The sequence below is a fragment of the Xenopus laevis genome, chromosome 9_10L (assembly GCF_017654675.1).
Source record: "Xenopus laevis strain J_2021 chromosome 9_10L, Xenopus_laevis_v10.1, whole genome shotgun sequence".
In the NCBI taxonomy this organism is placed as follows: domain Eukaryota; kingdom Metazoa; phylum Chordata; class Amphibia; order Anura; family Pipidae; genus Xenopus; species Xenopus laevis.
The window spans coordinates 88,395,057-88,418,419 of record NC_054387.1 but is presented as its reverse complement, the minus strand read 5'-3'; the positions used below and the strand labels follow the sequence as shown (position 1 = coordinate 88,418,419).

Genomic DNA, 23,363 nt, shown 5'->3' with positions numbered 1-23,363 from the left:
GTATTTCTTACAGTAGTTGCTTCCTCGTAGACATTTGGTCCAGGCTGTCCAGGGTTATTGGATTCTTCTCCAAGGAACTTCGTTGGTCAGTTAGTATTTTTCTGACAGTGCTAAATAACCTCTCACATGTAGCATTGCTATGAGGAATCAGACATATAAACTTTGCATGTTTACAAAGGATTCTGTACTGACAGGGCTGCCATTAGAAAACAACATTTTTGGGGTGCCCATGGGCCCTGCCCACACTGGCACCCAAGCCCCACCCCAGATCCCGCCCACTCCACCCAAGCCCCACTCCATCCCGCCCAAATACCACACAGACATCAGCGCTAAAAAAGTAACCCCCTACACACAAGTTATAAAAAGTCAGGGCCCCCTTATAAGTTAAAAAAAAAAATTGGTGCCAAGGCTCCCCTTACAATTTAAAAAAAATTGGAGCCCCAAAATTTTTTTTAAAAACAACATTGGTGCCACGGACCCCTTTACAAGTCAAAAAAATTAGGGCCAAAAATTAGGGCCAAAATTTTTTTTTTAAAAAAAAGTTGGTGGCAGGGGCCTATAGAATATTAAAATAATACATTGGTGGCCAGGGAATTAAAAAAAAAAAAAAACCCACATTGGTGTTCAGTAGAACTTGTGGCTTCAGCACTTCAACTTCGCCCCTTTCATGACTTTGGGTCTTTTCGCAACTTCAGGACTTAAATTTCGGCTGTTTTCACGATTTCGGGTCTTTTCGCCGCTTTAGGACTTCGACATACCTCCCAACTGTCCCTTTTTCGGAGGGACAGTCCCTCTTTTGACAGCTCAACCCGCAGTCCCTCATTTGTACTGGAAAGTCCCTCTTTTCTATGCACTGAACAGCCAGAAAAAGAAACAAAGTTTCTCACTTAATTGGCTTTTAGCAGATAGCACAGAATATTTTCAAACTTTCATAACCTGCCAAATTTTGTAAAACAAACATGGTAATTAGGGGGTGTGGCCACAGAAAGGGTTGGGGTCAAAAAAATTGCTGCGCTATTTGCGGGAAAAAATTTTTTGTCCCCCCCTCAAAATGTTGGGAGGTATGCTTCGATTTCGGCTGTTTTCGTGACTTCGAGTCTTTTCGCCACTTCAGGTCTTCGGCTATTTTCGTGACTTCGAGTCTTTTCATCGCTTCGAGAGTTCGGCTGTCTTTGTGGCTTCGAGTCTGTTCGGCACTTCCGCATTTCGGCTGGCCGCACGCACGGCTTCATCGATCACAAGGGGTACTCGGCTCTTTTCAAAACTGCAGCACTGCCGGGCCCCCCTTCATGCCCGGGCCCGGACACTTGTCCCCCTTAATGGCGGCCCTGTGTACTGAGGCTGGCCAGTCACAGGATCTTGGATAAGGGATCATTTCTGCCAGAATTGTTCCATTTGCTCATTCTGAAATGCTGGAAGACTGCTGGTTTAATACTCCCTAAATTCTTTGAACAACCTGTCCATGTCCTGGGAGCTGACTATGTTTGGGAATCTTGATATTAGCATCTGCAGTTCCTCTTCCTCTATTGTAGAGGACAATCGTTTGTTGGGATTTAAGAAGGAGAGATTTTGAAGAATCTGGTCCTCCAGAGGCATTGCCTTTTTCATGTAGTCAAGGGCCTTGCAAAAAAAAATGTACAGCTTCCTTGTCAAATGATTTGAACCTGGACGTGTCAATCAGATTCTCTCTCCTTGCATAATTCCTAGTTTCAAAACCAAGCATAATTTCATCAGCCTCCTCCTGCGCTGGTAGAAGAGACAATCAGCGATGTCTGTGAGCCCTGCCGCCTGCGCTGCGACCCGCCCAGGGCACTCTCGCTAAGTATCTCCTGCTGCCGCAGGGCCGGGCGATTAGGAGGCTGAGTCTCTGCAAGATCTCCCCTGAGGCGCGCCGGCTCTGCACAAGGATGTTTGGGGCACACAGGATAGGCACAAGCTGTGGGAGCAGGGGAGGATAATGGGCTCCCTGTAGAAGGAGTCACACACCGGGCACTTCAGCTCTTCATCCAGCCGGTCCGCTTTCCAGCACCGTCCAACATTTTCCTGCTGTCAGTAGACTATGGGAGCTAGCCAGCGAGGAGAAATCCAGCGCCGCACTATGGATGGTCGTCCTGTCGCCTTTTCTGAAGAGGAGCGGAAGTGGAGTTTCGGTAAATTATTTCTTATTTGTCTTGGTGTTTTTTTTTTTGTTGTATTCTAACTAATTTTGTTTAAAAAAATTTTTGATGTTACTGGTCTATTAACATGGTTCACAATGTTCTGTACAGCCGTGTTACAAAATGACATGTAATCCTGAAGAGTAGCCACTCTTTTGGAAGTTGTAATACACGTCAATAATAAAGTCTTCCACATTTACTGACAGCATTTTTGCTGCATGCTCAGCCATCCAATGGACTAAATGACATGGGCAGCCAACAGCATACACTTTTTGTGCAGACGTTTGGCTTGCCTTTATCCTTGAAAGAACACGGTTAATTCATTTTTACCCACCCCTTTAAATTAACGGTGGCCCTATGTCCTTGTTGTTTTTTATCAATCCTTGGTTTGGGCAATTTCTCTCCCTTAAAAGCTACAAATTTTTAGACTCTGGGGGGAGTCACCAGCCCTCTAAACTGTTCTACATTGATACATTTATCTTTGTCTCTGTTGAGAAGAATCCCTGGGTGGCTGTTAGAATTGATACAATAGTTGCGAATACTCCAGAGATGCTGCTGAAAAATGTATCAACTAAATGTTTCAAAATTGTAACAGTTTAGAGTGTGCCTGAATTACTGAAGACTGAAGCACCACAGACAGGGACATTCAATTTAACTTCGATTTTGCAAAAACTGTAAAAAAATAAAAAACTGTTTATTTCTGCTAAACAACCTGAAAACAATAGAACTGAAAAAAAAAAAAGTTTGGAAGGTGAACCAGATGTTGATAAAAAAAATTGAACAGTTTAAAGCCATGCAAACTTCTGCTAAAAGGAAAGATGTGATGCACCCCTACAGAACAGCACATTTACTGCAGGGCATCTTTAACAACAATGACCAAACAACAACAAAGATGTTTATAGTTTTGGAACAACTTTATTTAACATGTTAAAATACACATTGCTGCAACAACAAACTCACCAGACTGTGCCAAAATATGTCTTTTTCAAGATGGCTGAAATTGCTCCAAATCAGTCACTGTTTGAAGACATATAAACCAGAATATTTAAATATATGATTTTGTTGTTCTTACATTCATAAAGTACTCCTGTTACTATCCCATGAAAGGCAGGCACCTCCTCCCATATGTATAAATACAAATACACAGAGGAGGAATGTTCTGGGCACACAATAAGCTATACCCTCATACTGTACTGTGGGAATCAATATGGCAGCTCCTTCTCACATGTATAAATACAAATATACAGAGAAGGAATGTTTTGGACACACAATAAGCTATCAAGCATACATATGTTGAAGCAAGAGCAGTGCTATAATGAATCTACAATGAACCTCCCCTGCTCATTCATTATACTTCTAGTTACTAGGGGAAGGAGGGGCAGTTTTACACCACAGCTGTATATCAGGGCTGCCTCAAATGAGTTGAAGTGACTGGCATGCTGGGAGATCCTTACCACTATGCATTCGTTGTACTTTACTGCCCACAACAAGGTCAGCAAACATTTCATGTCATTTTGAAAGGTAAAAAAAGTAAGAAAAAAGGGAAATGAATCAACAAATTTTTTTTTTTTTTACCTTTCAAAATGACATTACCTGATAATCCACACAAACATCTAGCCCCTTGGTTTTTCTCATGACAGTCAAAGTTACTGAAAAGTTTCAGTCACTCGCGCACCAAGTTAATTGTCACAAAGCAGCAGCAGCAGAGCCAGTGTTGACAGTGCTAAGGCTGAGCTAATCGCACCAGCAGCAGCAACAACACAGAACAGGCTGGCAGAGAGCAGCACAATAGAAAGCCAGAGAACGCCTTGTTGACACGCAGAGGACTGAGGGAGTGATTATCAATCAAGCTGATGGCACATACAGAGAGACGATCCGGCTAGCGTGAAGTCCTGATGCACAAGAGCTGAGAGAAGACTCACGTCACTGAAGCACCACCCACATACCGGAAGGAGAGAATCTGCAGCTTGAGCGGAAGAAGCAAGCAAGCCGGAAAGACCCGAAGGAGACAACTGCTCCCGTCCGCCGCTCCGGAAAGTGCCGAGAAAACCCGGAAGAAGCAAGAAGTGTCGGAAGATCTGAACAGCGGGACATCTTGCGGGACAGGCAGGTAAAAGCGGGACTGTCCCACGTAAGGGGGAGCGTCTCTGAATAGCACAGAGGTGGCTTAAATAACACCCAAGGGGTATTAGGTACACAGATAAATAGAAGCAGTGCTGGTCCTTGCTGGACATTATTAGGTATGAAACACTATGGTTACAAGGTTCTTTTTATTATCATTACAGAGGTGCAGATAGTAATAATACTGCCCTAACTCACATCATCATTGGAAATGTGTTTGCATGGTCTAATTAGCCCGGAATGATTATGGTTGCTATGGGTTACATTATTGCTACCAGTGCAATAAAGGAGCCATACAATGGCTATTATTCGTACATGTTTAACTGGTCGCCCCTTGGGCAGAGCATGCCAATAACAATCAAGTGGCCACCTTTCTATTCCATTCGTTCAGACCTGCAGTAATTACCTCATTCTTGGCCTATGCACTGGCAGATCAAGTATCATAAAAGAGAATTTCCAGCTAATTGCCAAACGAGTTGAAAGTCGCAGAAAAAATATTTTAGGATTGTCACTCCAGCATACATTTAGCAAATATTAGGGATGCACCGAATCTAGGATCCGGTTCAGGATTCGGCCTTTTTCAGGAGAATTCGGATTTCGCCAAATCCTTCTGCCCGGCTGAACCAAATCCGACTCCTAAATTCGCATATGCAAATTAGTGGCGGGGAGGGAAATCACGTGACTTTTTGTCACAAAACAAGGAAGTAAAAATCTTTTGCCCTTTCCACCCCTAATTTGCATATGCAACTTAGGATTCGGTTCGGTATTTGGCCGAATCTTTCGAGAAGGATTCGGGGGTTCGGCCGAATCCAAAATAGTGGATTCGGTTCATCCCTAGCAAATATTGTATGCAATCTAGTTTCGTGTGATTAAATTGTTGAATGTATAGCCAGAAACCAAGATAGCTGTCTGTAACAGAAATGTACCATGCTCATCTGTGTTTTATCCAGTTGTTTCTAGACCCCACAGCAAAGTTATTTGAGGGCCCCCTAAACCTAATGAGCAAGACAAGGAAAGTTAAAATCGCTGCGTGTACTAAAGGTTAGAAATCCCCAGTGAGTACAATAGCTTACCTACTACCACTGGACAGTGTTCCCGTAGTTTTTTACGAGCACCACATTGCAAAACTTATTTTCTTCTTAATTCCTCAGCTGCTCCAGGCTGGTGCATGTGCAGTAGAGTGAATTGCCAGCTTTTTGCTCAAGTTCAGCTTTTTTAACTCTACTGCATATGCATACCCAACAAAAAGAAGGAAAAAGAGGAGAAGGTTGCAAAGCACTGTTCTACAGAACTACCCCAGCTTGGTGCAGTTTTCATCTAACAGAGGTACCAGCTTGAAGTATCGGGTAAGCGATTATAATTACTGGGGAGGGGGTATCCTAACATTTGGCACCTCCAGTGATTTTACCTTTTCTTGTCCTTAAAATGTATACAGGAATGGGACCTATTATCCAGAATGCTCAGGACCTGGGGCTTTCCGGATAAGGGGTCTTTGTGTAATTTGGATCTTCATACCTTAAAGCTGGCCATAGATGTAAAGATTATTAAAAGATCCGATCGTCATCATGAGACCACGATTATCTCGAAACGATCGTATGAATTGTCCATCAACTAAAAAGACCATTTCAGGCGATATTGCCAGGAAAACAAAGGGTAGCTGCCTGCTTGTCCCTGGAGACATAGATATATTGCACTGGGACTGATAAAGATTTTTTAACCTGGCCGATCATTTTTCTGACAGATGTCAGCTGTACAATCGTTCAAATCCCACTAACCGCACGATAATTTCGAAGGATTGGTCGGACTTCGATAAAATCAGTCGTTCGGCAAGAGAAATCATTGCGTCTATGGGGACCTTAAGTCTACTAGAAAATCATGTAAACATTAAATAAACCCAATAGACTGGTTTTGCTTTCAATAAGGATTAATTATATCTTAGTTTGGATGAAGTACAAGCTACTGTTTTGTTATTAAAAAAAGGAAATAATTTTTAAAAATTTGGATTATTTGATTATAATGGAGTCTATGGAAGACAGCCTTTCCGTAATTCGGAACTTTCTGGAAAACGGGTTTCTGGATAACAGATCCCATACCTGTATTTAAAATGCTTATCTGTCAGTTTCCCAACGGGCACCTGATACCACACCAGCAGTTGTAGGGTTTGCTATGTATATAGTTACACCCATTATGTTCACACACTTCTAAAGCGCTGCTTGCCTTATTTTATAACACTAGCCTTATTTGTGCTAGTGCAACCAATAAGATATTTCTTTTCACTTCCCTACCTGCAATAGACTGATCAAACCTAACTGATAATTAGATTATATGTTTTCATATTTGTCCAGTGTTCTTGGTGTAAGGAATCAAAAGCAAATACAGGAATGGGATCTGTTATCCAGAATGCTCGGGACCTGGTGTTTTCCAGATACTGTATCTTTCCGTAATTTGGATCTTCATACCTTAAGTCTATTAGAAAATCATGTAAACATCAGATAAACCCAATAGGCTGTTTTTGCTTACAATAAGGATTAATTATATATCAGTTTGGATCGAGTACAATGCACTGTTTTATTATTATACAGAAAAAGGAAATCATTTTTAAAAACTTGGATTATTTGGATAAAATGGAGTCTATTATTGGGAGCTTTCTGCATAATTGATTTCCGGATCCCATATCTGTAATACATATATTGAAATTGCAACAAGCTGAGTATTAGTATCTTCCTTTTTGTTTTTGCATACAAATGTAAGCAAAACAATGCAAATAGGTAAAATAACTTTATTTACCACCTTATTTACCAAGTACCTGTATAGCCTTTTATACCTCTCAAATTGTACTGTTTTGGGTGAGAGGTGTTGCTCTGGCACAATTGAAAAGTAAAGTATTGGCACAGCTTCTTGGTCTTTCTAGGCCTAATATTCCCCTCATTCTAATGTTTGTTTTGAAAAAAAAAAAAAATACAAAACTATTTAGTTGTCCATGCAAAAATATCTTATCTCTTAATTTTTTGTAAATACAGACATACAATACCTGTTATACAGAATGCTTGGGACCTGGGTTTTTTCAAATAAGGGATTTTTCCATAATTTGCACCTTCATACTATAAATCTGCTAAAAAAATAATTTAAACAATTATTAAACCCAATAGGATTGTTTCCCCCCAATAAGGATGAATTGTAACTTAAGTAGGATCAAGTACAAAGTACTGTTTTATTATTACAGAGAAAAAGGAAATACTTTTTAAACATTTTAGTGATTGATTATAATGGAGTCGATGGGAGATGTCCTTCCCATAATGCAGAGCTTTCTTGATGACGGATTTCCGGATAATCGATCCCGTAACTATAATAGGGAGAGTAAATCATAGGAAAGAATGTGAGTTTGTGTGCTAAGTGATAATGCAAATTAGGCCAAGAAGGGTTTTACTGTCACTGCAGGCAAGTTGGGCACAAATAAATTCATATTTTGGAAAGAAACAAGTGTTACTTATGTTGCCTCAGTTGTCTCAGATGAAATAGGATCTCCATTGTATGTAATCTGTCTTGAGTTGAAACAAAATACATATAAGTGAATATTGCATTTCATAGGTAGCAGCCACACCTTCTATCATGTTAGCTATTGATAAAAATGGGAACAAGTAGATTAGATTTGGGAAAAGTAAAAAGAAACTGAAAGTCGTTATTAATTGAATAGATGTAAATTGCAAGTACAGTACATAGGGCTACTTACGGCCAAAACGGTGAACTACCCCTTTAATTTATGCATATAAGTTAATACGTTTTTGAAATGCAATTGTAAATAAGAATGTTTTTACACATTTATTGTATCTAGTTAAGGTGCTTCTATCATAGTCCGGGGCTGTGAACTCCATAAAGTCTGTGAAGTAGACCTGAAAGCTGAAGTACCATTGGTTTGATGGATTGTGGAGATGGTGTGAAGACTGACCTGAGTGTTCATGAATGTATGTAAGCCTTGCTGGTATAGAACTTCATGTGACAAGTAGCTAATTTTGTCACTTTACGTCTAAGGCTATCGCCAGACAGAACTGAAATCAGCCTGCTGAAATCCGCAGGCCGATTTCAAACCCTGCCGCGAGCAGTATCCTCTTTCTTCATTTGCGTTCGGAACCCGTGTGACGGTTTAGGTGCGAACGCAATCTGTGGATTTCAGCAATGAAACGCTAGACTTTGCATTTCACACCGAAATCCAACAAGTGTGTTCATGCTGGAGCTGACACAAGGGTTCCGGACGTGAATTAAAAAGGAAGATAGTGTGGCTGTAGCCTAAGGGCATGTGTTTTGTTGCATTTATATAACACTAGAAAATACCTTGCCATAGGGGATACTGAGAATTGCCTCTGCCAAAACACTCAAATTTCCTTAGTATGCATTTTGGTTTGAGTGTTTTAGCAGAGACAATTCTCAGTATCCCCTATGGCAAGGTATCTTTTAGTGTTTTTAGCTGCAACAAAGCTTACCACGGGGGTGGTGCTTTGTTAAGAATGCTCTTACAGACTTTGATCTGCTACACTTTTATATGAGGTAAAAACTGGGAGGCACTATTGTACTAACACCTGTGAATACATAGTGCCTCCCAGTGTCCATATCGTCCAGTAATTGTATCGTTTTTGCCTTGCTTGCAGGAAAAATGGAGCTCAATTGTTTTTCAGCAAGAAAAGCCATTGCATAGCTTTTAAAATGTATAATTGCTTATTTATCTTTGCCTCCCTTAACTTTGAATGTTCTGATCATAAACACCTGTATTTGCTTTTATTTACTTTTCTCCCAAATGTATCTGCAAAGTAGAGCATTGTAGTGACCAGTATAACATAGAGTTTACAGAAAATTGAAAGATACCTAGAATATGTTGGAACTTCACTTTAATAATAATCACAGCAAACTGTTTTCTACATTAGACACGTGTCCCTATTTAGAACATGACATTCTGCAGTTGCAAGTAAATGTAAACACATTCAAGTCATGAAGCATTATTTTTTCTAGAGGTTGCTTGTTTTATTTCAGTAACATATTTCACACAAGTATTATTATTATTATTATTATTAACATGTATTTATATAGCGCCAACATATTGCGTAGCACTGTAAAGTAACTGTGATTATACAACTACATCACATGAATTACATACATGAATATATGGAGTAACAAACATCACAATCAATACAGGTACAAAAAGGTGAGGAAGGCCCTATGCATAGGCATACAGTCTAAAGGGAAGGGAGTAATACACAAGGTGTGGGAGTGGGCAAGATCGAAGTAAGTGGGTGAGAAATGTGGTGTTGTATGTGGTGTTGCGTTTGGTAGTTAAGCAGAGTGAGGGTAGGCTTCTCGAAAGAAGTGCGTTTTCAGAGATTTTTTGAAAGCAGAAAGGTTGGGAGAAAGTCGGACAGATCGTGGGAGAGCGTTCCAGAGGAGGGGTGCAAGTAATAAAATATTGGTACTCCAGCTGTTGCTTTACAGCAGTTAGCAGAGCTGAGCTGACTTAGAGGTACATTGTGTGCTCCCACCACAGATAGAGCATACAGAGGTTTTATATGCCTGTTTTAGAGATGGCCTTCCTTTATTCAGAGCTTACTGTGTATGGGGGTCTCTGGATAAAATATGTTGAGTCGCTTCTGAAGTAATCAAGTTATGTTTCAGTCACTCTCAGTAATTTCTCCACAAGCAGGCTTTGTACCAGAATTAGTTAGCTCTTATACATTATCTGGGTAAAGGGTACACAGACCAATGATATATTAGAGCTAATACTGCATTCAAAGAACTACTCCCAACACATTATCTGAATGTTTTGATTTTCATATGTAGGGCTAGAAAAAGGTATTTCTTTGGTGTTTTGACAATTACATATCTGTGCACACCAAAGCACAAGGGAAGTTTTCCTCAATGTAGTTTTTACGTATATATGGATTATTATTATTATATATGGATATAAAATCTTTCTTCTTTGTATTTAAGGAGCTGTGAGGGACTCATGAAAATCAATGTCTTGTTTGGTAAGCCTACTTTTGCATTTTTTTTCTCATAGTGAGTAAAATAACCCAATGTGCTAAAAATGTGGGTGCCTTATTATGTTAAAAAATTATGTAACTGAAAGAAGTCTGTTGAGCTGTTGGGCAGTCTGGCGGGCAAAAAATCATGAGGGTCGGGTCTCCAAACAGTATATACAGTCTTATGAAAAAGTTTGGGAACCCCTCTCAGCCTACATAATAATTTACTTCACTTTCAACAAAAAAATATAACATCTGAAAACAAAGATTGTTCAGTATCATGGTTTAGGGGAAGGCTACAAAAAGCTATCTCAGAGGTTTATACTGTTAGTTTCAACTGTAAGGAATGTAATCAGGAAATGGAAGGCCACAGGCACAGTTGCTGTAAAACCCAGGTCTGGCAGGCCAAGAAAAATACAGGAGCGGCATATGCGGAGGATTGTTACAGACAACCCAAAGATCACCTCCAAAGACCTGCAAGAACATCTTGCTGCAGATGGTGTATCTGTACATCGTTCTACAATTCAGCACAACTTGCACAAAGGACATCTGTATGGCATGGTGATGAGAAAGAAGCCCTTTCTACACTCACGCCACAAACAGAGTCACTTGTTGTATGCAAAAACTAATTGAGACAAGCCACAGTCATTTTGGAACAAAGTGCTTTAGACTGATGAGACAAAAATTGAGTTATTTGGTCATAACAAAAAGCCCTTTGCATGGCAGAAGAAGAACACCACATTCCAAGTAAAACACCTGCTGCCTACTGTCAAATTTGGAGGAGGTTCCATCATGCTGTGGGGCTGTGTGGCTGGTTCAGGGACTGAGGCCCTTGTTAAAGTCAAGGTTCGGATGAATTCAACCCAATATCAACAAATTCTTCAGGATAATGTTCAAGCATCTGTCACAAAGTTGAGGTTACGCAGGGGTTGGATATTCCAACAAGACAATGACCCTAAACACACTTAGAAATCTACAAAGGCATTTATGCAGAGGGAGAAGTACAATATTCTGGAATAGCCGTCACAGTCCCCCGACTTGAATATCATGGAAAATCTATTGGATGATTTGAAGCAGGCTGTCCATGCTCGGCAGCCATCAAATTTAACTGAACTGGAGAGATTTTGTATGGACGAATGGTCAAAAATACCGCTATCCAGAATCCAGACACTCATCAAAGGCTATAGGAGGCTGTTACATTTCCAAAAGGAGGCTCAACTAAATATTGATGTAATATCTCTGTTGGGGTTCCCAAATTTTTGCACCTGTCTAATTTTGTTATGATGCATTTTGCATATTTTCTGTTAATCCAATAAACTTTATGTCACTGTTGAAATACTACTGTTTCCATAAGGCATGTTATATATTAAAAGGAAGTTGCTACTTCGAAAGCTCAGCCAATAATAAACAAAACTCCAAAGAATTAAGAGGGGTTCCTTAACTTTCTCATATGACTGTATACACACGAAAACACAATATATACACTAAGGGGTACATTATAATTTATAATCTACAAAGCCTTAAAGGACAATTCAACTCAAATTTACTGGGGGTGCCGTTGTGTTGGGAACCCCCAAGTAAATATAATCACTTATCTTAGACCCCAGTCTGGTGCTCCTGTTCGAAGTTCAGATTTGTACGCTACTGTGCATGTAGGCTGTCCTAGACAGTGAAGAGATGGCCGCACGTTTCTCCTCTTTTTCACCTATGTATTCCATCTACAGTTCCCATTTACACCCAATTCCCTCACTTCCCTTAAATATATGCATTTCCTACATATTTTATATATTTGGTACATGCTATGTGCTCCCCTACTGTTGCCCCTATGTATTATTTTTATTATACTTAAACATTTTTCTATATGTGTATATTTATTGCATATAAGAGACATACTGATCAGTACCCCTGCTTTTGAATGAACAGCTCTTTCGGGGTCTTGGGTTATGTTGTTTTATTGTTAATGTTTGGAATTTATAAAATGATTGATTTTTCCATTCTAGGATTGCATTTGCCTGAGACGGACTCCTGTAAAATCAATAAACCAGGATAAAGAGTCAACCTCCAGCATTTCCACACACTGGGTGAGGATATTAGCTCATTCTCTTTTTGTCCTCATTTATTCACCTTGTTTGTTTTGGGAGTTAAATTAACCTTAGTAAAATATTCCAGTTAGATTCCAGTTAGAAAGGAAGAGTTTGCCACTACAGACCTTCCCCACCTTCTCATTAGGACCCCTCAATCCTAGCAATAATTATAGATATATTATCCCACTATAATACACATGAGCCGTAAATATCCTCTAATTATATGCTTATAAATGTTACTTTGTGATGTTTTCAGTTATAAATGGAGCTTAGCACTGTCATTTCTGTCACATGACTCACTGAAACTCATGCATTATAATAAATAAAGTATCCCTTGTTAAAAAATATGAGGATATTGGAAGTCACCTCAGAGTTCCATGACCTACATTACATAAAAGCATTTGGCCTTTGACTCATCCTTTTATATGGTCATGGAACTCCTCAGTGACGTAGATTTTATAATAGGGTATACTTTATTCACAATATAATGAATAAATAAAATATAAAGCTATAGTTTCTGAACACTGACTTTTATAAGAGTTTCAACAGGTCAAGAGTATCAACAGGTCTAGTGTCAGTTTTAGGCCAATTGCCTTTTTTTTTACAGAGGCTTTAGCACACTGGCAGATTCGGTGAGATTTAGTTGCCTGGCGACTAATCACCTCTTCTTCTCCCCGAACTGCCTTCCGCCTGCTAAAATGAAAAATCGCCTGAGGCAATGCACTCGTGGCGCTTCAATCTCCGAAGTCTGTCTTCGGAAATTGAAGCACTGCGACTGCATTGCCGCAGGCGATTTTTCATTTTAGCAGGCGGAAGACAGGGAGAAGGCAGTTTGGGATATTATTGCCCCGAAGAAGAGGTAATTATTTGCCAGGCGACTAAATCTCTAAAGCCTTAAGAATGGTAATGGGAGCTGCCTTACTGCTTGTTTTAGCCCTGGCATTCTCAGTAATAATAACCAGACAAACATAGTTTGATTGTGAGCAAATGACAATGCTGTTGTATAGAGGTTGTTAGCTGAGGCAAGCAGTATTGCAGATAGCGATATGTGATTGCTTATAAGCTTGAGGTAATGCTCATGCAATTTAATATACTTTTTGCGAACCCGTAAACTGTTTAGCGACCACTTCCGACAGTGGCAGACCGTTTGCGAATTTTATAATTTGCGCCAATGCAAATGTAATAAAACTTCTCACTGAAAAAGTTGTTATGTTTGCTCCAAAAGATTACAACAACCTCAAGCACTTCTTGTGCTCAATTAAAATTCGCAATGCAATAACGGTTTAAGGAACAATATTACATTGCGAGATGTGGATTTTTATTCTTATTGGTGCAAATTGTTTTCTCTTTGCTATTTTAATTACATTCCCCTTTGCTGGAAACACATTTATTAACTTGCCTAAGTTTATGCACCTATCTATATAGATATATCTATGTAAAAGAAAATTAAATAACTGCTTGTAGTACTCTATTTCTATCAATGCAACCTGCCTCTCAGATGAAAAAAGAAAGATGAATCCCAAAGGCTTTATTTGCAATGAAGCTTAAAGTGCAGATTGGATGTGTTAAGGATTGTGGTGTACATTAAACACAGTACATACTGATGTGATGTGCAGTGACAGTGATGTATTATTACCACTTTATTACCAGGTAGGGGACCTGCCTCGTTGTTGGATTCCTCCTTCCCCAGGAGGGCATGAATTGCCAGTACGTACCTGCGAAGCCTCCAGCTATGAACTCCAAACAGAACTTGGTATATTGCTTTTATACCCTTCTCATGCATTCCTGTATTCCTGGAAATCTTTACCTAAAGCAGATCTAAACTGAGGCAGGGTTTTTATTTTGTTAAACATTATAAAGACATAACGTTATTCCACAGGTAAGGGGGCTGCAGGTTGTTTTGGTAATACTTATGATATTATGTTATGTTAGTAGAAAGCCATTCATTTGTTTATATTAAGGTTACTTGTACAGCTTTCTCTATCAAGTAGAATTACAACTGGTGGTCTATGGAACATGATAGAAAAGAGGAAAAAAAAATAATAAATATAACATTGGAGGGAACAGTTGGATAGGGAAAAATAAGTATAAGCAGTTGCAAGGGCATGCCATTCAGGAACATGAGGAAGCTACACATAATTTGTTATACTTATAATTAATAATCCAGAATAGTCAGACCATAAAATGTTTTTAATCTTGACTGTGCTTTATCCTAATAACCTGTTTATTGATCTAGTGCTGCTTCATTTGTAGGAAAAGGATTCTGCAATTTAACTACAGTGTACCTTGCTCGACACACTCCAACAGGAACACTAGTTACTGTGCGACTGACAGATTTAGACAACTGTACAGATGAACATCTCAATATATTACAGGTATTTTTTTGTATAGAAGTAAAACATGTATATTCTCTTATAAGTAAGCAGTTCAGAAAATCTTAAACTTTGCATCCTCACCCATAGATTTGTTTCTCTGTAGCAACCGTATAAGTACTGTTCCTTAGCAACCCCAAATGTACTGAAGTTAACAATTTACAGAATTCTTTATTTTTCCAGAATGAGATGGTTATGTCACCATTTTTTCGACATCCCAATATCATGGTGTCTTGGAAAATTTTCACCACAGGGGCTTTCCTTTGGATCATCAGTCCTTTCATGGCTTATGGTAAGTAGCTGGTAGTAGTTGTTTGTTACCTATTTCAGGGCTGTCCAACTTGGAGGCCTGTATGCCAGATGTGACCCTCCAAAGGAAGTTATGGTCCCCAGTCTGCTGAAATGTTCCATAGAGTTCACTATATGACTTCATCCTTTTAATGTAATGTGCAAATTCAGTTTTAGGGAACTTTTGATCATCAATTCTTGTAGGGGTGGTTAAAACACCCACAACCCACTGTGGATCACCTTCCATTAAATTCAGCCAACGCTTCTGTCCTCTGTGACTCATCAAATGATACAAAATATAAATTTTTATTAATGATTACTTTTCTTATTAATGTTTATTCTTCCAAGAAATCCTTCTATTCATGTATTTATGTGTAAACAGAGAGAAAGATGATGTTTCATGTGCCGCCTTTAACCATTTATTTCAAGGTTCAGCTAATAGCCTCCTAAAGAACTATTACCCTGAAGGAATGAATGAAGCTCTAATAGGGAGCATTTTGTATGGAGCATTAAAAGCACTACATTATCTGCACCAAAATGGATATATCCACAGGTAAGCAAATCAGAAAAAAATTGCTTGAAAAGCTGAAATTTCTCCCCTGTAATACATCACCAGTTTGTAAATGACCCCTTCTGTGTATATATTTTATTCAGGAAACGCCACTGTGTTCTGCAAGTTAAAAATGCATAACATTCATTTTAGAATTTTTCTTTTATTTTTTGTTTTAAGAAATGTGAAGGCGAGCCACATCCTTATATCAGAAGAGGGTCTTGTATCTCTTTCTGGCCTAAGTCATTTGTATTGTATGGTGAGAAATGGTGAGAAAGCAAAGGTGGCATATGATTTTCCAAATTTCAGCACTGCAATGCTCCCTTGGTTTAGTCCTGAACTACTGAGGCAGGTAAGTCAACATGTAGTTTACACTGAGAAAGGGTTAGCTATGTTAAACATACATTTTTATTGTAAAATTCCATTCCTTAGGACCTTTATGGATACAATGTGAAGTCCGACATCTACAGTATTGGCATCACTGCCTGTGAATTAGCCACTGGACGTGTACCATTTATGGACATGCTCCGGACCCAGGTATTGCTCATCGCTGCTGTAAATATACCATCTCTCATGCCTAGTTCTCACAATTGATATCTGCTCTATGACTCAAACTCAAAGAAGTGGGAGAGCTCGCTGTTGTCGAAAGGTGGTCCAGGCACGAAAAGCCCCGAACCCGTATCTTAGGGGAGCTAACTTCAAACAAAACAGCTTCCAAAATCCAGATGTCTGTTAAAACTTGATTTTATTAATTAATCTTAAAACAATCGGCCATTCATATCTACTGAATTTATTTTTTGACTCCTGAGTATGTGATTGTGAATGTCCAACTGGACCAGAGCTGCAGCATACAGGTTGGATCAGAAATGGAGCTTACCGACTCTAGTATGCCCAGTGACAAGACAAGAAAATGTTCTAGATAATCTCAGTGTATAGAAATCTCTCTCTCTCTTGAAAGAGAAAATATTCTCATTTGTTTACTGCTGAAATTTTTTTGTAATAAATAATAAAAAATAATTCTAATATTAAAAAATTATTTATTTTTTCTCTACAATAAAAAAGTACCTTGTACTTGATGGTAATTAAGTTGCGTGAATGCATATTGGTTTCAAACAATCCTATTGGACTTGTTTAATGTCTAAATTATTTTTAACAGACTCTTGGTATATAGATCCAAATTACAGAAAGATCCCTTATCCGGAAAACTCAAAAGCATTCTGGATTCTAGATCGATACCCGTATATTAATTAATAACATCTATTTAATTGAAATATAGTCTCCAGTAATGTCTGATTCTGCTTTACATTTCTGCTTTCCAAGATGCTGCTACAAAAACTGAAAGGTCTACCCCACAGTCCACTGTATAGTACCACTTTCTCCTGTGAAGGATCGCCAATGAAGAATTCAAGGTCTGGAATGGATTCAGGAATTGGGGAAAGTGTTGTTGCCGCAGGTATGACACAAACAATGACCAGTGAAAGGCTGAGAACACCGTCCCCCAAAACATTTTCATCTGATCTTCAAAATTTAGTAGAACTTTGCCTGCAACAGGATCCTGAGAAGAGGTATGTTAGATTTAACGACAGATTTGGGGGGTTTATTCTTTTCTTTCTTGTATACAGCTATGCAGTGATTGGTCAGGACTTTGTGTCATCTAAAGGCCTGCTGGCCCTTGCTGCTTACTCTCCATTTTGCCAACCTTTTTCTGTGGTCAGGCATAGCCTGCATATAAGCAGTACTATGATTGCTTAAAAGAGAACTTAACCCCTGTACCAAAAAGGCCCCCTTAGTTGCCTGGCATTGCCCCCTTCCCCTCTCCCTTCCTGCACTGTGCATCAGTAAAAAAAACCCTTGTAAAAGGGGGGGGGGGGTTAGTTCTTCTTTAAAGCAGCAACCAAACTGAATTTAAGGGAACATTTCCTGCTGTATCAGGAAAGCCTTGCTCTGCCAAAATGGTCACCCAGAGGCAAAACACTTAGTCTATACTTAGCTGCACAGTGAGAAAGACACATACTGTACATACTGTACATATATATGTGGTTGGTATTCAGTTTTTTTGTGATTATAACTATTTCTGTTTTTTGTACTTTACTGCAGGCCTTCAGCTGGAAATTTGTTGTCTCATGCATTCTTTAACCCGGTACGTTTAATACATGATTAATGAAAATATGAAATACAGATGATGCTTTCTGAAGTCTAGTTGTTACACCAAGGGAGTATGCCACTTGGTAGGGCTTTTTTTTTATTTCATTTTATGGTACTTTGTTTCCTCATGACCCACACTGCATGTGCACTGGGTATCCATGAAGCAGTGCAGCTGAGTCCGTAAGTAGCTTGGTCATTACTAGCAGATTGATCTGTGCTATGTACAAGCTACTCCTGCATCTGTGTGGGTAAATAGATTGCAGTCTATATTTCATATAGTTATCGTTCCCTGTACTGTCTCAACTGTTTCTATATTCCAAGATTCTGTCAAGCACATATTCCCCTGTATAGAACCACATTCTGCTGCCCAATGTAAAGGAGCATCAACGAAAGGGCTGGAATAGAACAATTTTAAATAATTAATGGAACATTGCAAAGGGGTATATCAAGTTCTGGTAAATATTGCACCTGCCCATTTGACATCAGTTAATTTTTCTCTGTGTTGCAGTTTTCTGGGGTAAATGGGCGAGCATTTATATTTAGAGGAGAACCCAAGGTGTTAACATTGAGTTTGTTCTGTATGTTCTTTAAAGGTAAGAGAACAGACGCATGGATCCATCCTTTCACTACTGCCATCTTTGGCTCGACATAGAAAGCAATGCTCTGCTGTGCCATGTCTCACAAACTTGAACAAGCTGTTGCACACAAATCAAGACAAAGAATGGACATTTGATTAATAATATGCTTACTACTACAAAGATTTCATCTTTATCTTTTATTTTAGCCATGTGTATCAAAACTGCAAACTGTGACCAGCCTGAACAGTAAACTGCATATATATTTATATTTATAAATATCAGCCATTTAAACTTGTGTTGTGCATAACAAAGGCATACTGTGAATATTTAGAAATTGCACTTGCAACCTGTAGAAAAAGCAGAGTTGTCCTTATTAGACACTCATTATAGAATTCTCATCTTTAATGCACACACACAACTTCTTTCTCCCTGCATAGTAGCTTTACCCTATTCCTACATCTCTATACAAGTAAAGTCTATTTTGTAATAGTTATCTATTTTTTCCAACCCAGTAGCTTTTTCAAATACTGTATAGTAAATATATCCTGCTTTATATATATATATATTAGAAATATAAGCATAACATCCGACCATACTAGACATATTAAAGTGGACAACCGATTATATATTCAAAAAGTTAAGTATAAAAAGCCAGCATAATTTTCTTTTCCTCGGTACGCTGTTGCACTATTGTTTGTAACAATAGCCGCCACAAATAATACAGAAAAAGAGATCCAAGGACATTGTTACTTTTAGAGTCTCTTTCTTGTAGAATGTATCAATTTCTTTCAGGTCTTCCCAGAAAAATATATCTGTTGGATTCAGATGTGTGACATAAACCTCGGTCACAAGGATGAGGTGTTAATTCTCTGGGTTTGACAACTCATAATTATGTCAGGTAATGAAGGAGAATTGTACACTCAATAACAGTACTATAGAGTGTATCCTGTAGGGATATTTATAATTGCATGATATGTGATGTTGATTTATGCCAGCCTTGCTACTTTGTGACCAATTATTTTGACTTCAGTTTCATAATTCAACAAAGTCCCTTGTAATATTTGTATTTCTTTTTTAATTCTTTGCTGCTGTCATCCGGCTTTTCTTAAGCAGTGACACAATGCTTCCACAATTTCATGCAAACCATCTTCTGTGGTTCTGATATATAGAACTTCCTATAGTGCCAGCGTCTGTAGTTCATGTAACTTACATATGCTGAGATGTAACCGTTTGTTACTACCCACAGTAATGCTACAAGGCATACTCGGGAATGTTACATTATTCCAGTCTGAGTAAATTTGTTAAATGTTGCCTACAGGCTCTGTGAAAAGATTTTTATCTTCACCCAGTAACATCCAAATGGATCAAAGTACTGTAGTTGGATAGAGGTAAGGCTCATAGTTGCTACCAGTGCTGGAGCTAAGTGGAAGTCGCAACCACTCTCCCACCCAATCTACTCATGCCTAAAACCTGTATGTGTGTAGGGGTATGTCAGGGTATCAATTTGACACTAGTTCTCCCTATTTGAATTATTATCTGCAGTGTTAGAAAGATAGGACCATCCTGCTAATCTTAGGAGCTGTAATATGTAACTGTTGATCCATTTGGATGATATGGAATACAGATATGGAAGCATTTAGGGAATGTATACATGGGATGCACATGTCCCTGCAGTTATCTGATCTTACCATATGTCATCAGCAATTACTAAAATCTGTTGTACTTTAATTCTAAACTTTTCTGTGTATTTAGGCTCAGATTTCCCCATTTCCTTTTTCTTTAACAGTTAAGCAAACAACTCATTGTGCATCTGTTAAGCACTAAAGTATATCACCCGAACTGTGAATTGTGTGTGGAATTAGGCACACAGAATGGTGTCTGTGTGTGGACGTGCAAGCCACATTATCAATTATGGCTGTCCCGTTTTGGAGAACTAGTGCGTCAATATGTCATCAGTGCTTCCTAATGCAACATGATATATTTATATATATATATATATATATATATATATATATATATATATATATTTTCTAGGATACATAGTCGATTTATCTCCATTAGCATAGAGACTAAATATGAACACTACACTGTGGTTAAGGCATGACAGTATTCCTGTAAATGTGTCTGAATTTAAAACTGATTTGACATTGAGTTGCAATATTGGTTACCATGTGATTGCTGCACTTTTCCTATTCTGTATGCAGTGAAAAAACACTAAAAGTTGTGTGCCTTTTTGTATATGTAATAATTCAGCCAAATACTGTATCCTCTGCAAAAAGAATCAAACCCCTAATTGATGCATATTTAAATGTGTGAACAAATTGTACCATGTGAACAGAAAATTGGCACAGTCAGTTTCCTGGCACTTTAAAGTCACATGATTCTGAAGGGTTTGATTTGGATCAGCTCAACACTTGAGGTTTTGCTCTAATCCTAAATTCATAAATCGGTAAATGATACCAAAGTAGCACTGCAGCTGCTTTTCATGTATAATGCCATTTGTAATATGCAGCTTACATGAATTTTATGAAACATAAGTGTACAATTGCATTGTATGAAAGTGATTTTTATATGCATGTGTATTTATAAATTATTTTGGTTTCTAAAAAAAAAAAAAAAAAAAAAAACTTTTACAGTGTGGATTTGTTTTTGGATCTGTTATTTCCTGATCAGAGTGGGTGTGCCTAATAACATCAATAATGGGAGAATGAAGCACAACTGTATTTTAAGCACAGTATGTGCTTAAAATGTAAATTAAATATTAAAAGGTGAAAAAGGAGGTTATTTAGTAACATAGGTATTACATTTTATATGTGCAGTTGCCATTAGAAACCAATCAGCACTTTTGGTCTACTACAAGTCTAAAAACAGCAAAGCTTTTGCTGGTTACTATGACTACTTGACTGGTGCATCTTAGAACTTACTTTAGTAAATGAATGCCATAGCGTATTTCACCTCACCACTGGTGTCACCCTGTAGTCAGAAGCAGAGCAGTGGTAAAATACTGCAAAAACCCCATTTGGATTTTGCAAAGTTTTTATGGTATGCACAATGCATCCAACACCTGTCCCAATTAATTAAGTAAAATACCCCTTTTGAGATCATGTTCAATGCGTGATAGTAAACCATAGGGGCAAAAGTTTTGCCTGCCCTATATTCACAAAGATCCGAAGTTGTGCACAGGTTACCGAACGCTTGCGAAGTTGCGCTTGCGATAATACGATAAGCAGTCCGAAGTTACGCTAGCGCTGCCTAATTAGCATACGGCGTACAGTTAAAGTACAATGGACGTGTATGCTGCAGTAACTAAATTACATTACAAAAGGCCAGGGAACCTTAATAAAATAAATAGAGGTCTTATATTGCCCTACACATGTGCCCACTGTAAAGTTTAGGTGCCAAATGTAAGGGGGGGGAAGGGTACCCCAAAAAACTTTTTCAGCCAATCACCCAGTAAAAATGAAAAAAGGGCCAGCGTTTTTTGGGACTTAGAAAAATTTTCAACTATTTTTAAAGAAACTCCTATCTACTGTATTTCATTTTGTCTGGTCTGAGCTGGCGAAGTAAAGTCTGGCGCAAGAGGTAACGTTCAGTAAAATCCTCAAGTTAGTGAATTAGCATAGTTACGTCCCTTCGCCAGAGCGCAACTTCGCCTGGGGTTAGGGTGCGACGTAGCGCTAGAGTATGTCTACTTCACTAGCGAATTTACGCCAGTACCCATTAGTAATTTGGCGAAGTGGCAAAAGGACGTCATGCTGGGGAATTTTCGCTAGTGTTGGCCACTTCGCCCTTTAGTAGATTTGCCCCCTATAGTAGAATATATCTGAGCTACAAAGGCTTTAATTAGTTTATAAAACAGATGTGCAGAGCTCCAGGGATAATAACAGTATTATTGCGCAGAACATCATTTATTTCCATATGTTAAGTGAGCCTAAGCACACTGTACGGATAAGATATGGATACGATTATTGAATATTTGCCAGGGTTTGACTAGCCTGCCAGATGTCATTGGCCTGTATGTACTGTCATGTGCAGTGGTTAAAACATACAGATGCAGCCAATAGTGTGCCACAAAAAGGTCTCAAGGGCCACCGGGGTTGATATTTTGGAGTAGAACTAGAACGAGGCTGGTTGGGAGACAGGAATTAACAACATGGAGTAACTTTTATTCAACAGAACAATCGTAAAGGCAAGAACAGTAAGGGTTTACTGAATGTAGTCACTGGCACAACAGGTGTCACATCCAAGGTCCTGCAGTAGGACAAGGCTAGCAGAGCTCTGGCTAGATCAGGTAAGCAAGGGTCAATGCAAGAATAGCAAGAGAGAACCTATGGTGAGAGCAACATGCAGACCTAGATCTATAAACTGGCAGGGAGCATTGGCATCAGTGGGTTTTAAAGCTTTGGATTTTGTGCCACAACACATGCTGATACCAGATCTCTTCATGTCAGAGCTAACGTCAACAACCCAGCTCCTTCTGAGAGCAACAACAGGCTGTAAAAGCATGGTTCAGCAGAATGTTTTATTGCAATGTAAAGCCCTTTGCCGCACAGTAGCAGCATTTTTCTTATATATAGTGCAGTATAAGCAATACAATTCTTTCAGCATTTAATGAATCTGTACAACAGTCTTTTTTTTTTTTTTGGTAATGTAAAACAAATTCATTATTGCTTGATATGATCTTACCCTGAGCAAGTGTATTTTATGCTGTAAACAAACGAGGTTTGCAGCAGGTTACAAGAGCTTGCAGATTTACAAGATGAATTTCTGCTCTCACTTCTCTTGAGATTCAACCCTCCCCATACACTCATAAAAAGGTAAGCTGAGGAGGGGGGCAGCAGCAACAGCCCCTGGAGTTCCCCTAACCTGTAGCATTAGTTTTCCTTTTTTTTTTTAACCCCTTGTCTGCCATAGATCATACTTTTCCAGCTTCCTCTTTGATCTATGCAACATGTTGATAAGATGATCAAAGAGGGCCAGCAGGCAAGGGGTTAAAAGCACCTTCTATTCGACTTGGATCTCATCACAAAATCAATATTGGCTTTTATGGTTGTCTCCTGTAGG

At 38.7% G+C, this 23,363-nt stretch overlaps 1 protein-coding gene across 7 annotated transcripts; it reads left to right on the top strand.

The window, feature by feature from the left end:
- The first annotated feature begins 3,854 nt into the window (after positions 1–3,854).
- LOC108701438 (STE20-related kinase adapter protein beta) lies at positions 3,855–19,634 on the top strand. 7 transcript variants are annotated; one of them, XM_041575904.1, is made up of 15 exons: positions 3,856–4,266; positions 5,228–5,318; positions 5,429–5,623; positions 8,110–8,239; positions 10,251–10,288; positions 12,283–12,363; positions 14,017–14,119; positions 14,620–14,741; positions 14,922–15,030; positions 15,456–15,579; positions 15,757–15,928; positions 16,009–16,113; positions 16,897–17,141; positions 17,674–17,716; positions 18,315–19,634. In XM_041575904.1, exons 5-15 carry the CDS (start codon positions 10,277–10,279, stop codon positions 18,456–18,458), a joined length of 1,260 nt encoding a protein of 419 aa, XP_041431838.1. In that variant the 5' UTR covers positions 3,856–4,266; positions 5,228–5,318; positions 5,429–5,623; positions 8,110–8,239; positions 10,251–10,276; the 3' UTR covers positions 18,459–19,634. The 7 variants fall into 7 exon arrangements, with proteins under 7 accessions (XP_018091618.1, XP_041431838.1, XP_018091614.1 ...); XM_018236125.2 differs by having other exon boundaries at positions 5,228–5,332; XM_018236123.2 differs by lacking the exon at positions 5,228–5,318.
- Positions 19,635–23,363: the final 3,729 nt, after the last annotated feature.

Coding starts and splice junctions, on each gene's coding strand:
- LOC108701438 (XM_018236129.2), top strand. Junction 14,742..14,921: donor AACATCTCAATATATTACAG/GTATTTTTTTGT, acceptor TTATTTTTCCAG/AATGAGATGGTTATGTCACC. Junction 15,031..15,455: donor CAGTCCTTTCATGGCTTATG/GTAAGTAGCTGG, acceptor ATTTATTTCAAG/GTTCAGCTAATAGCCTCCTA.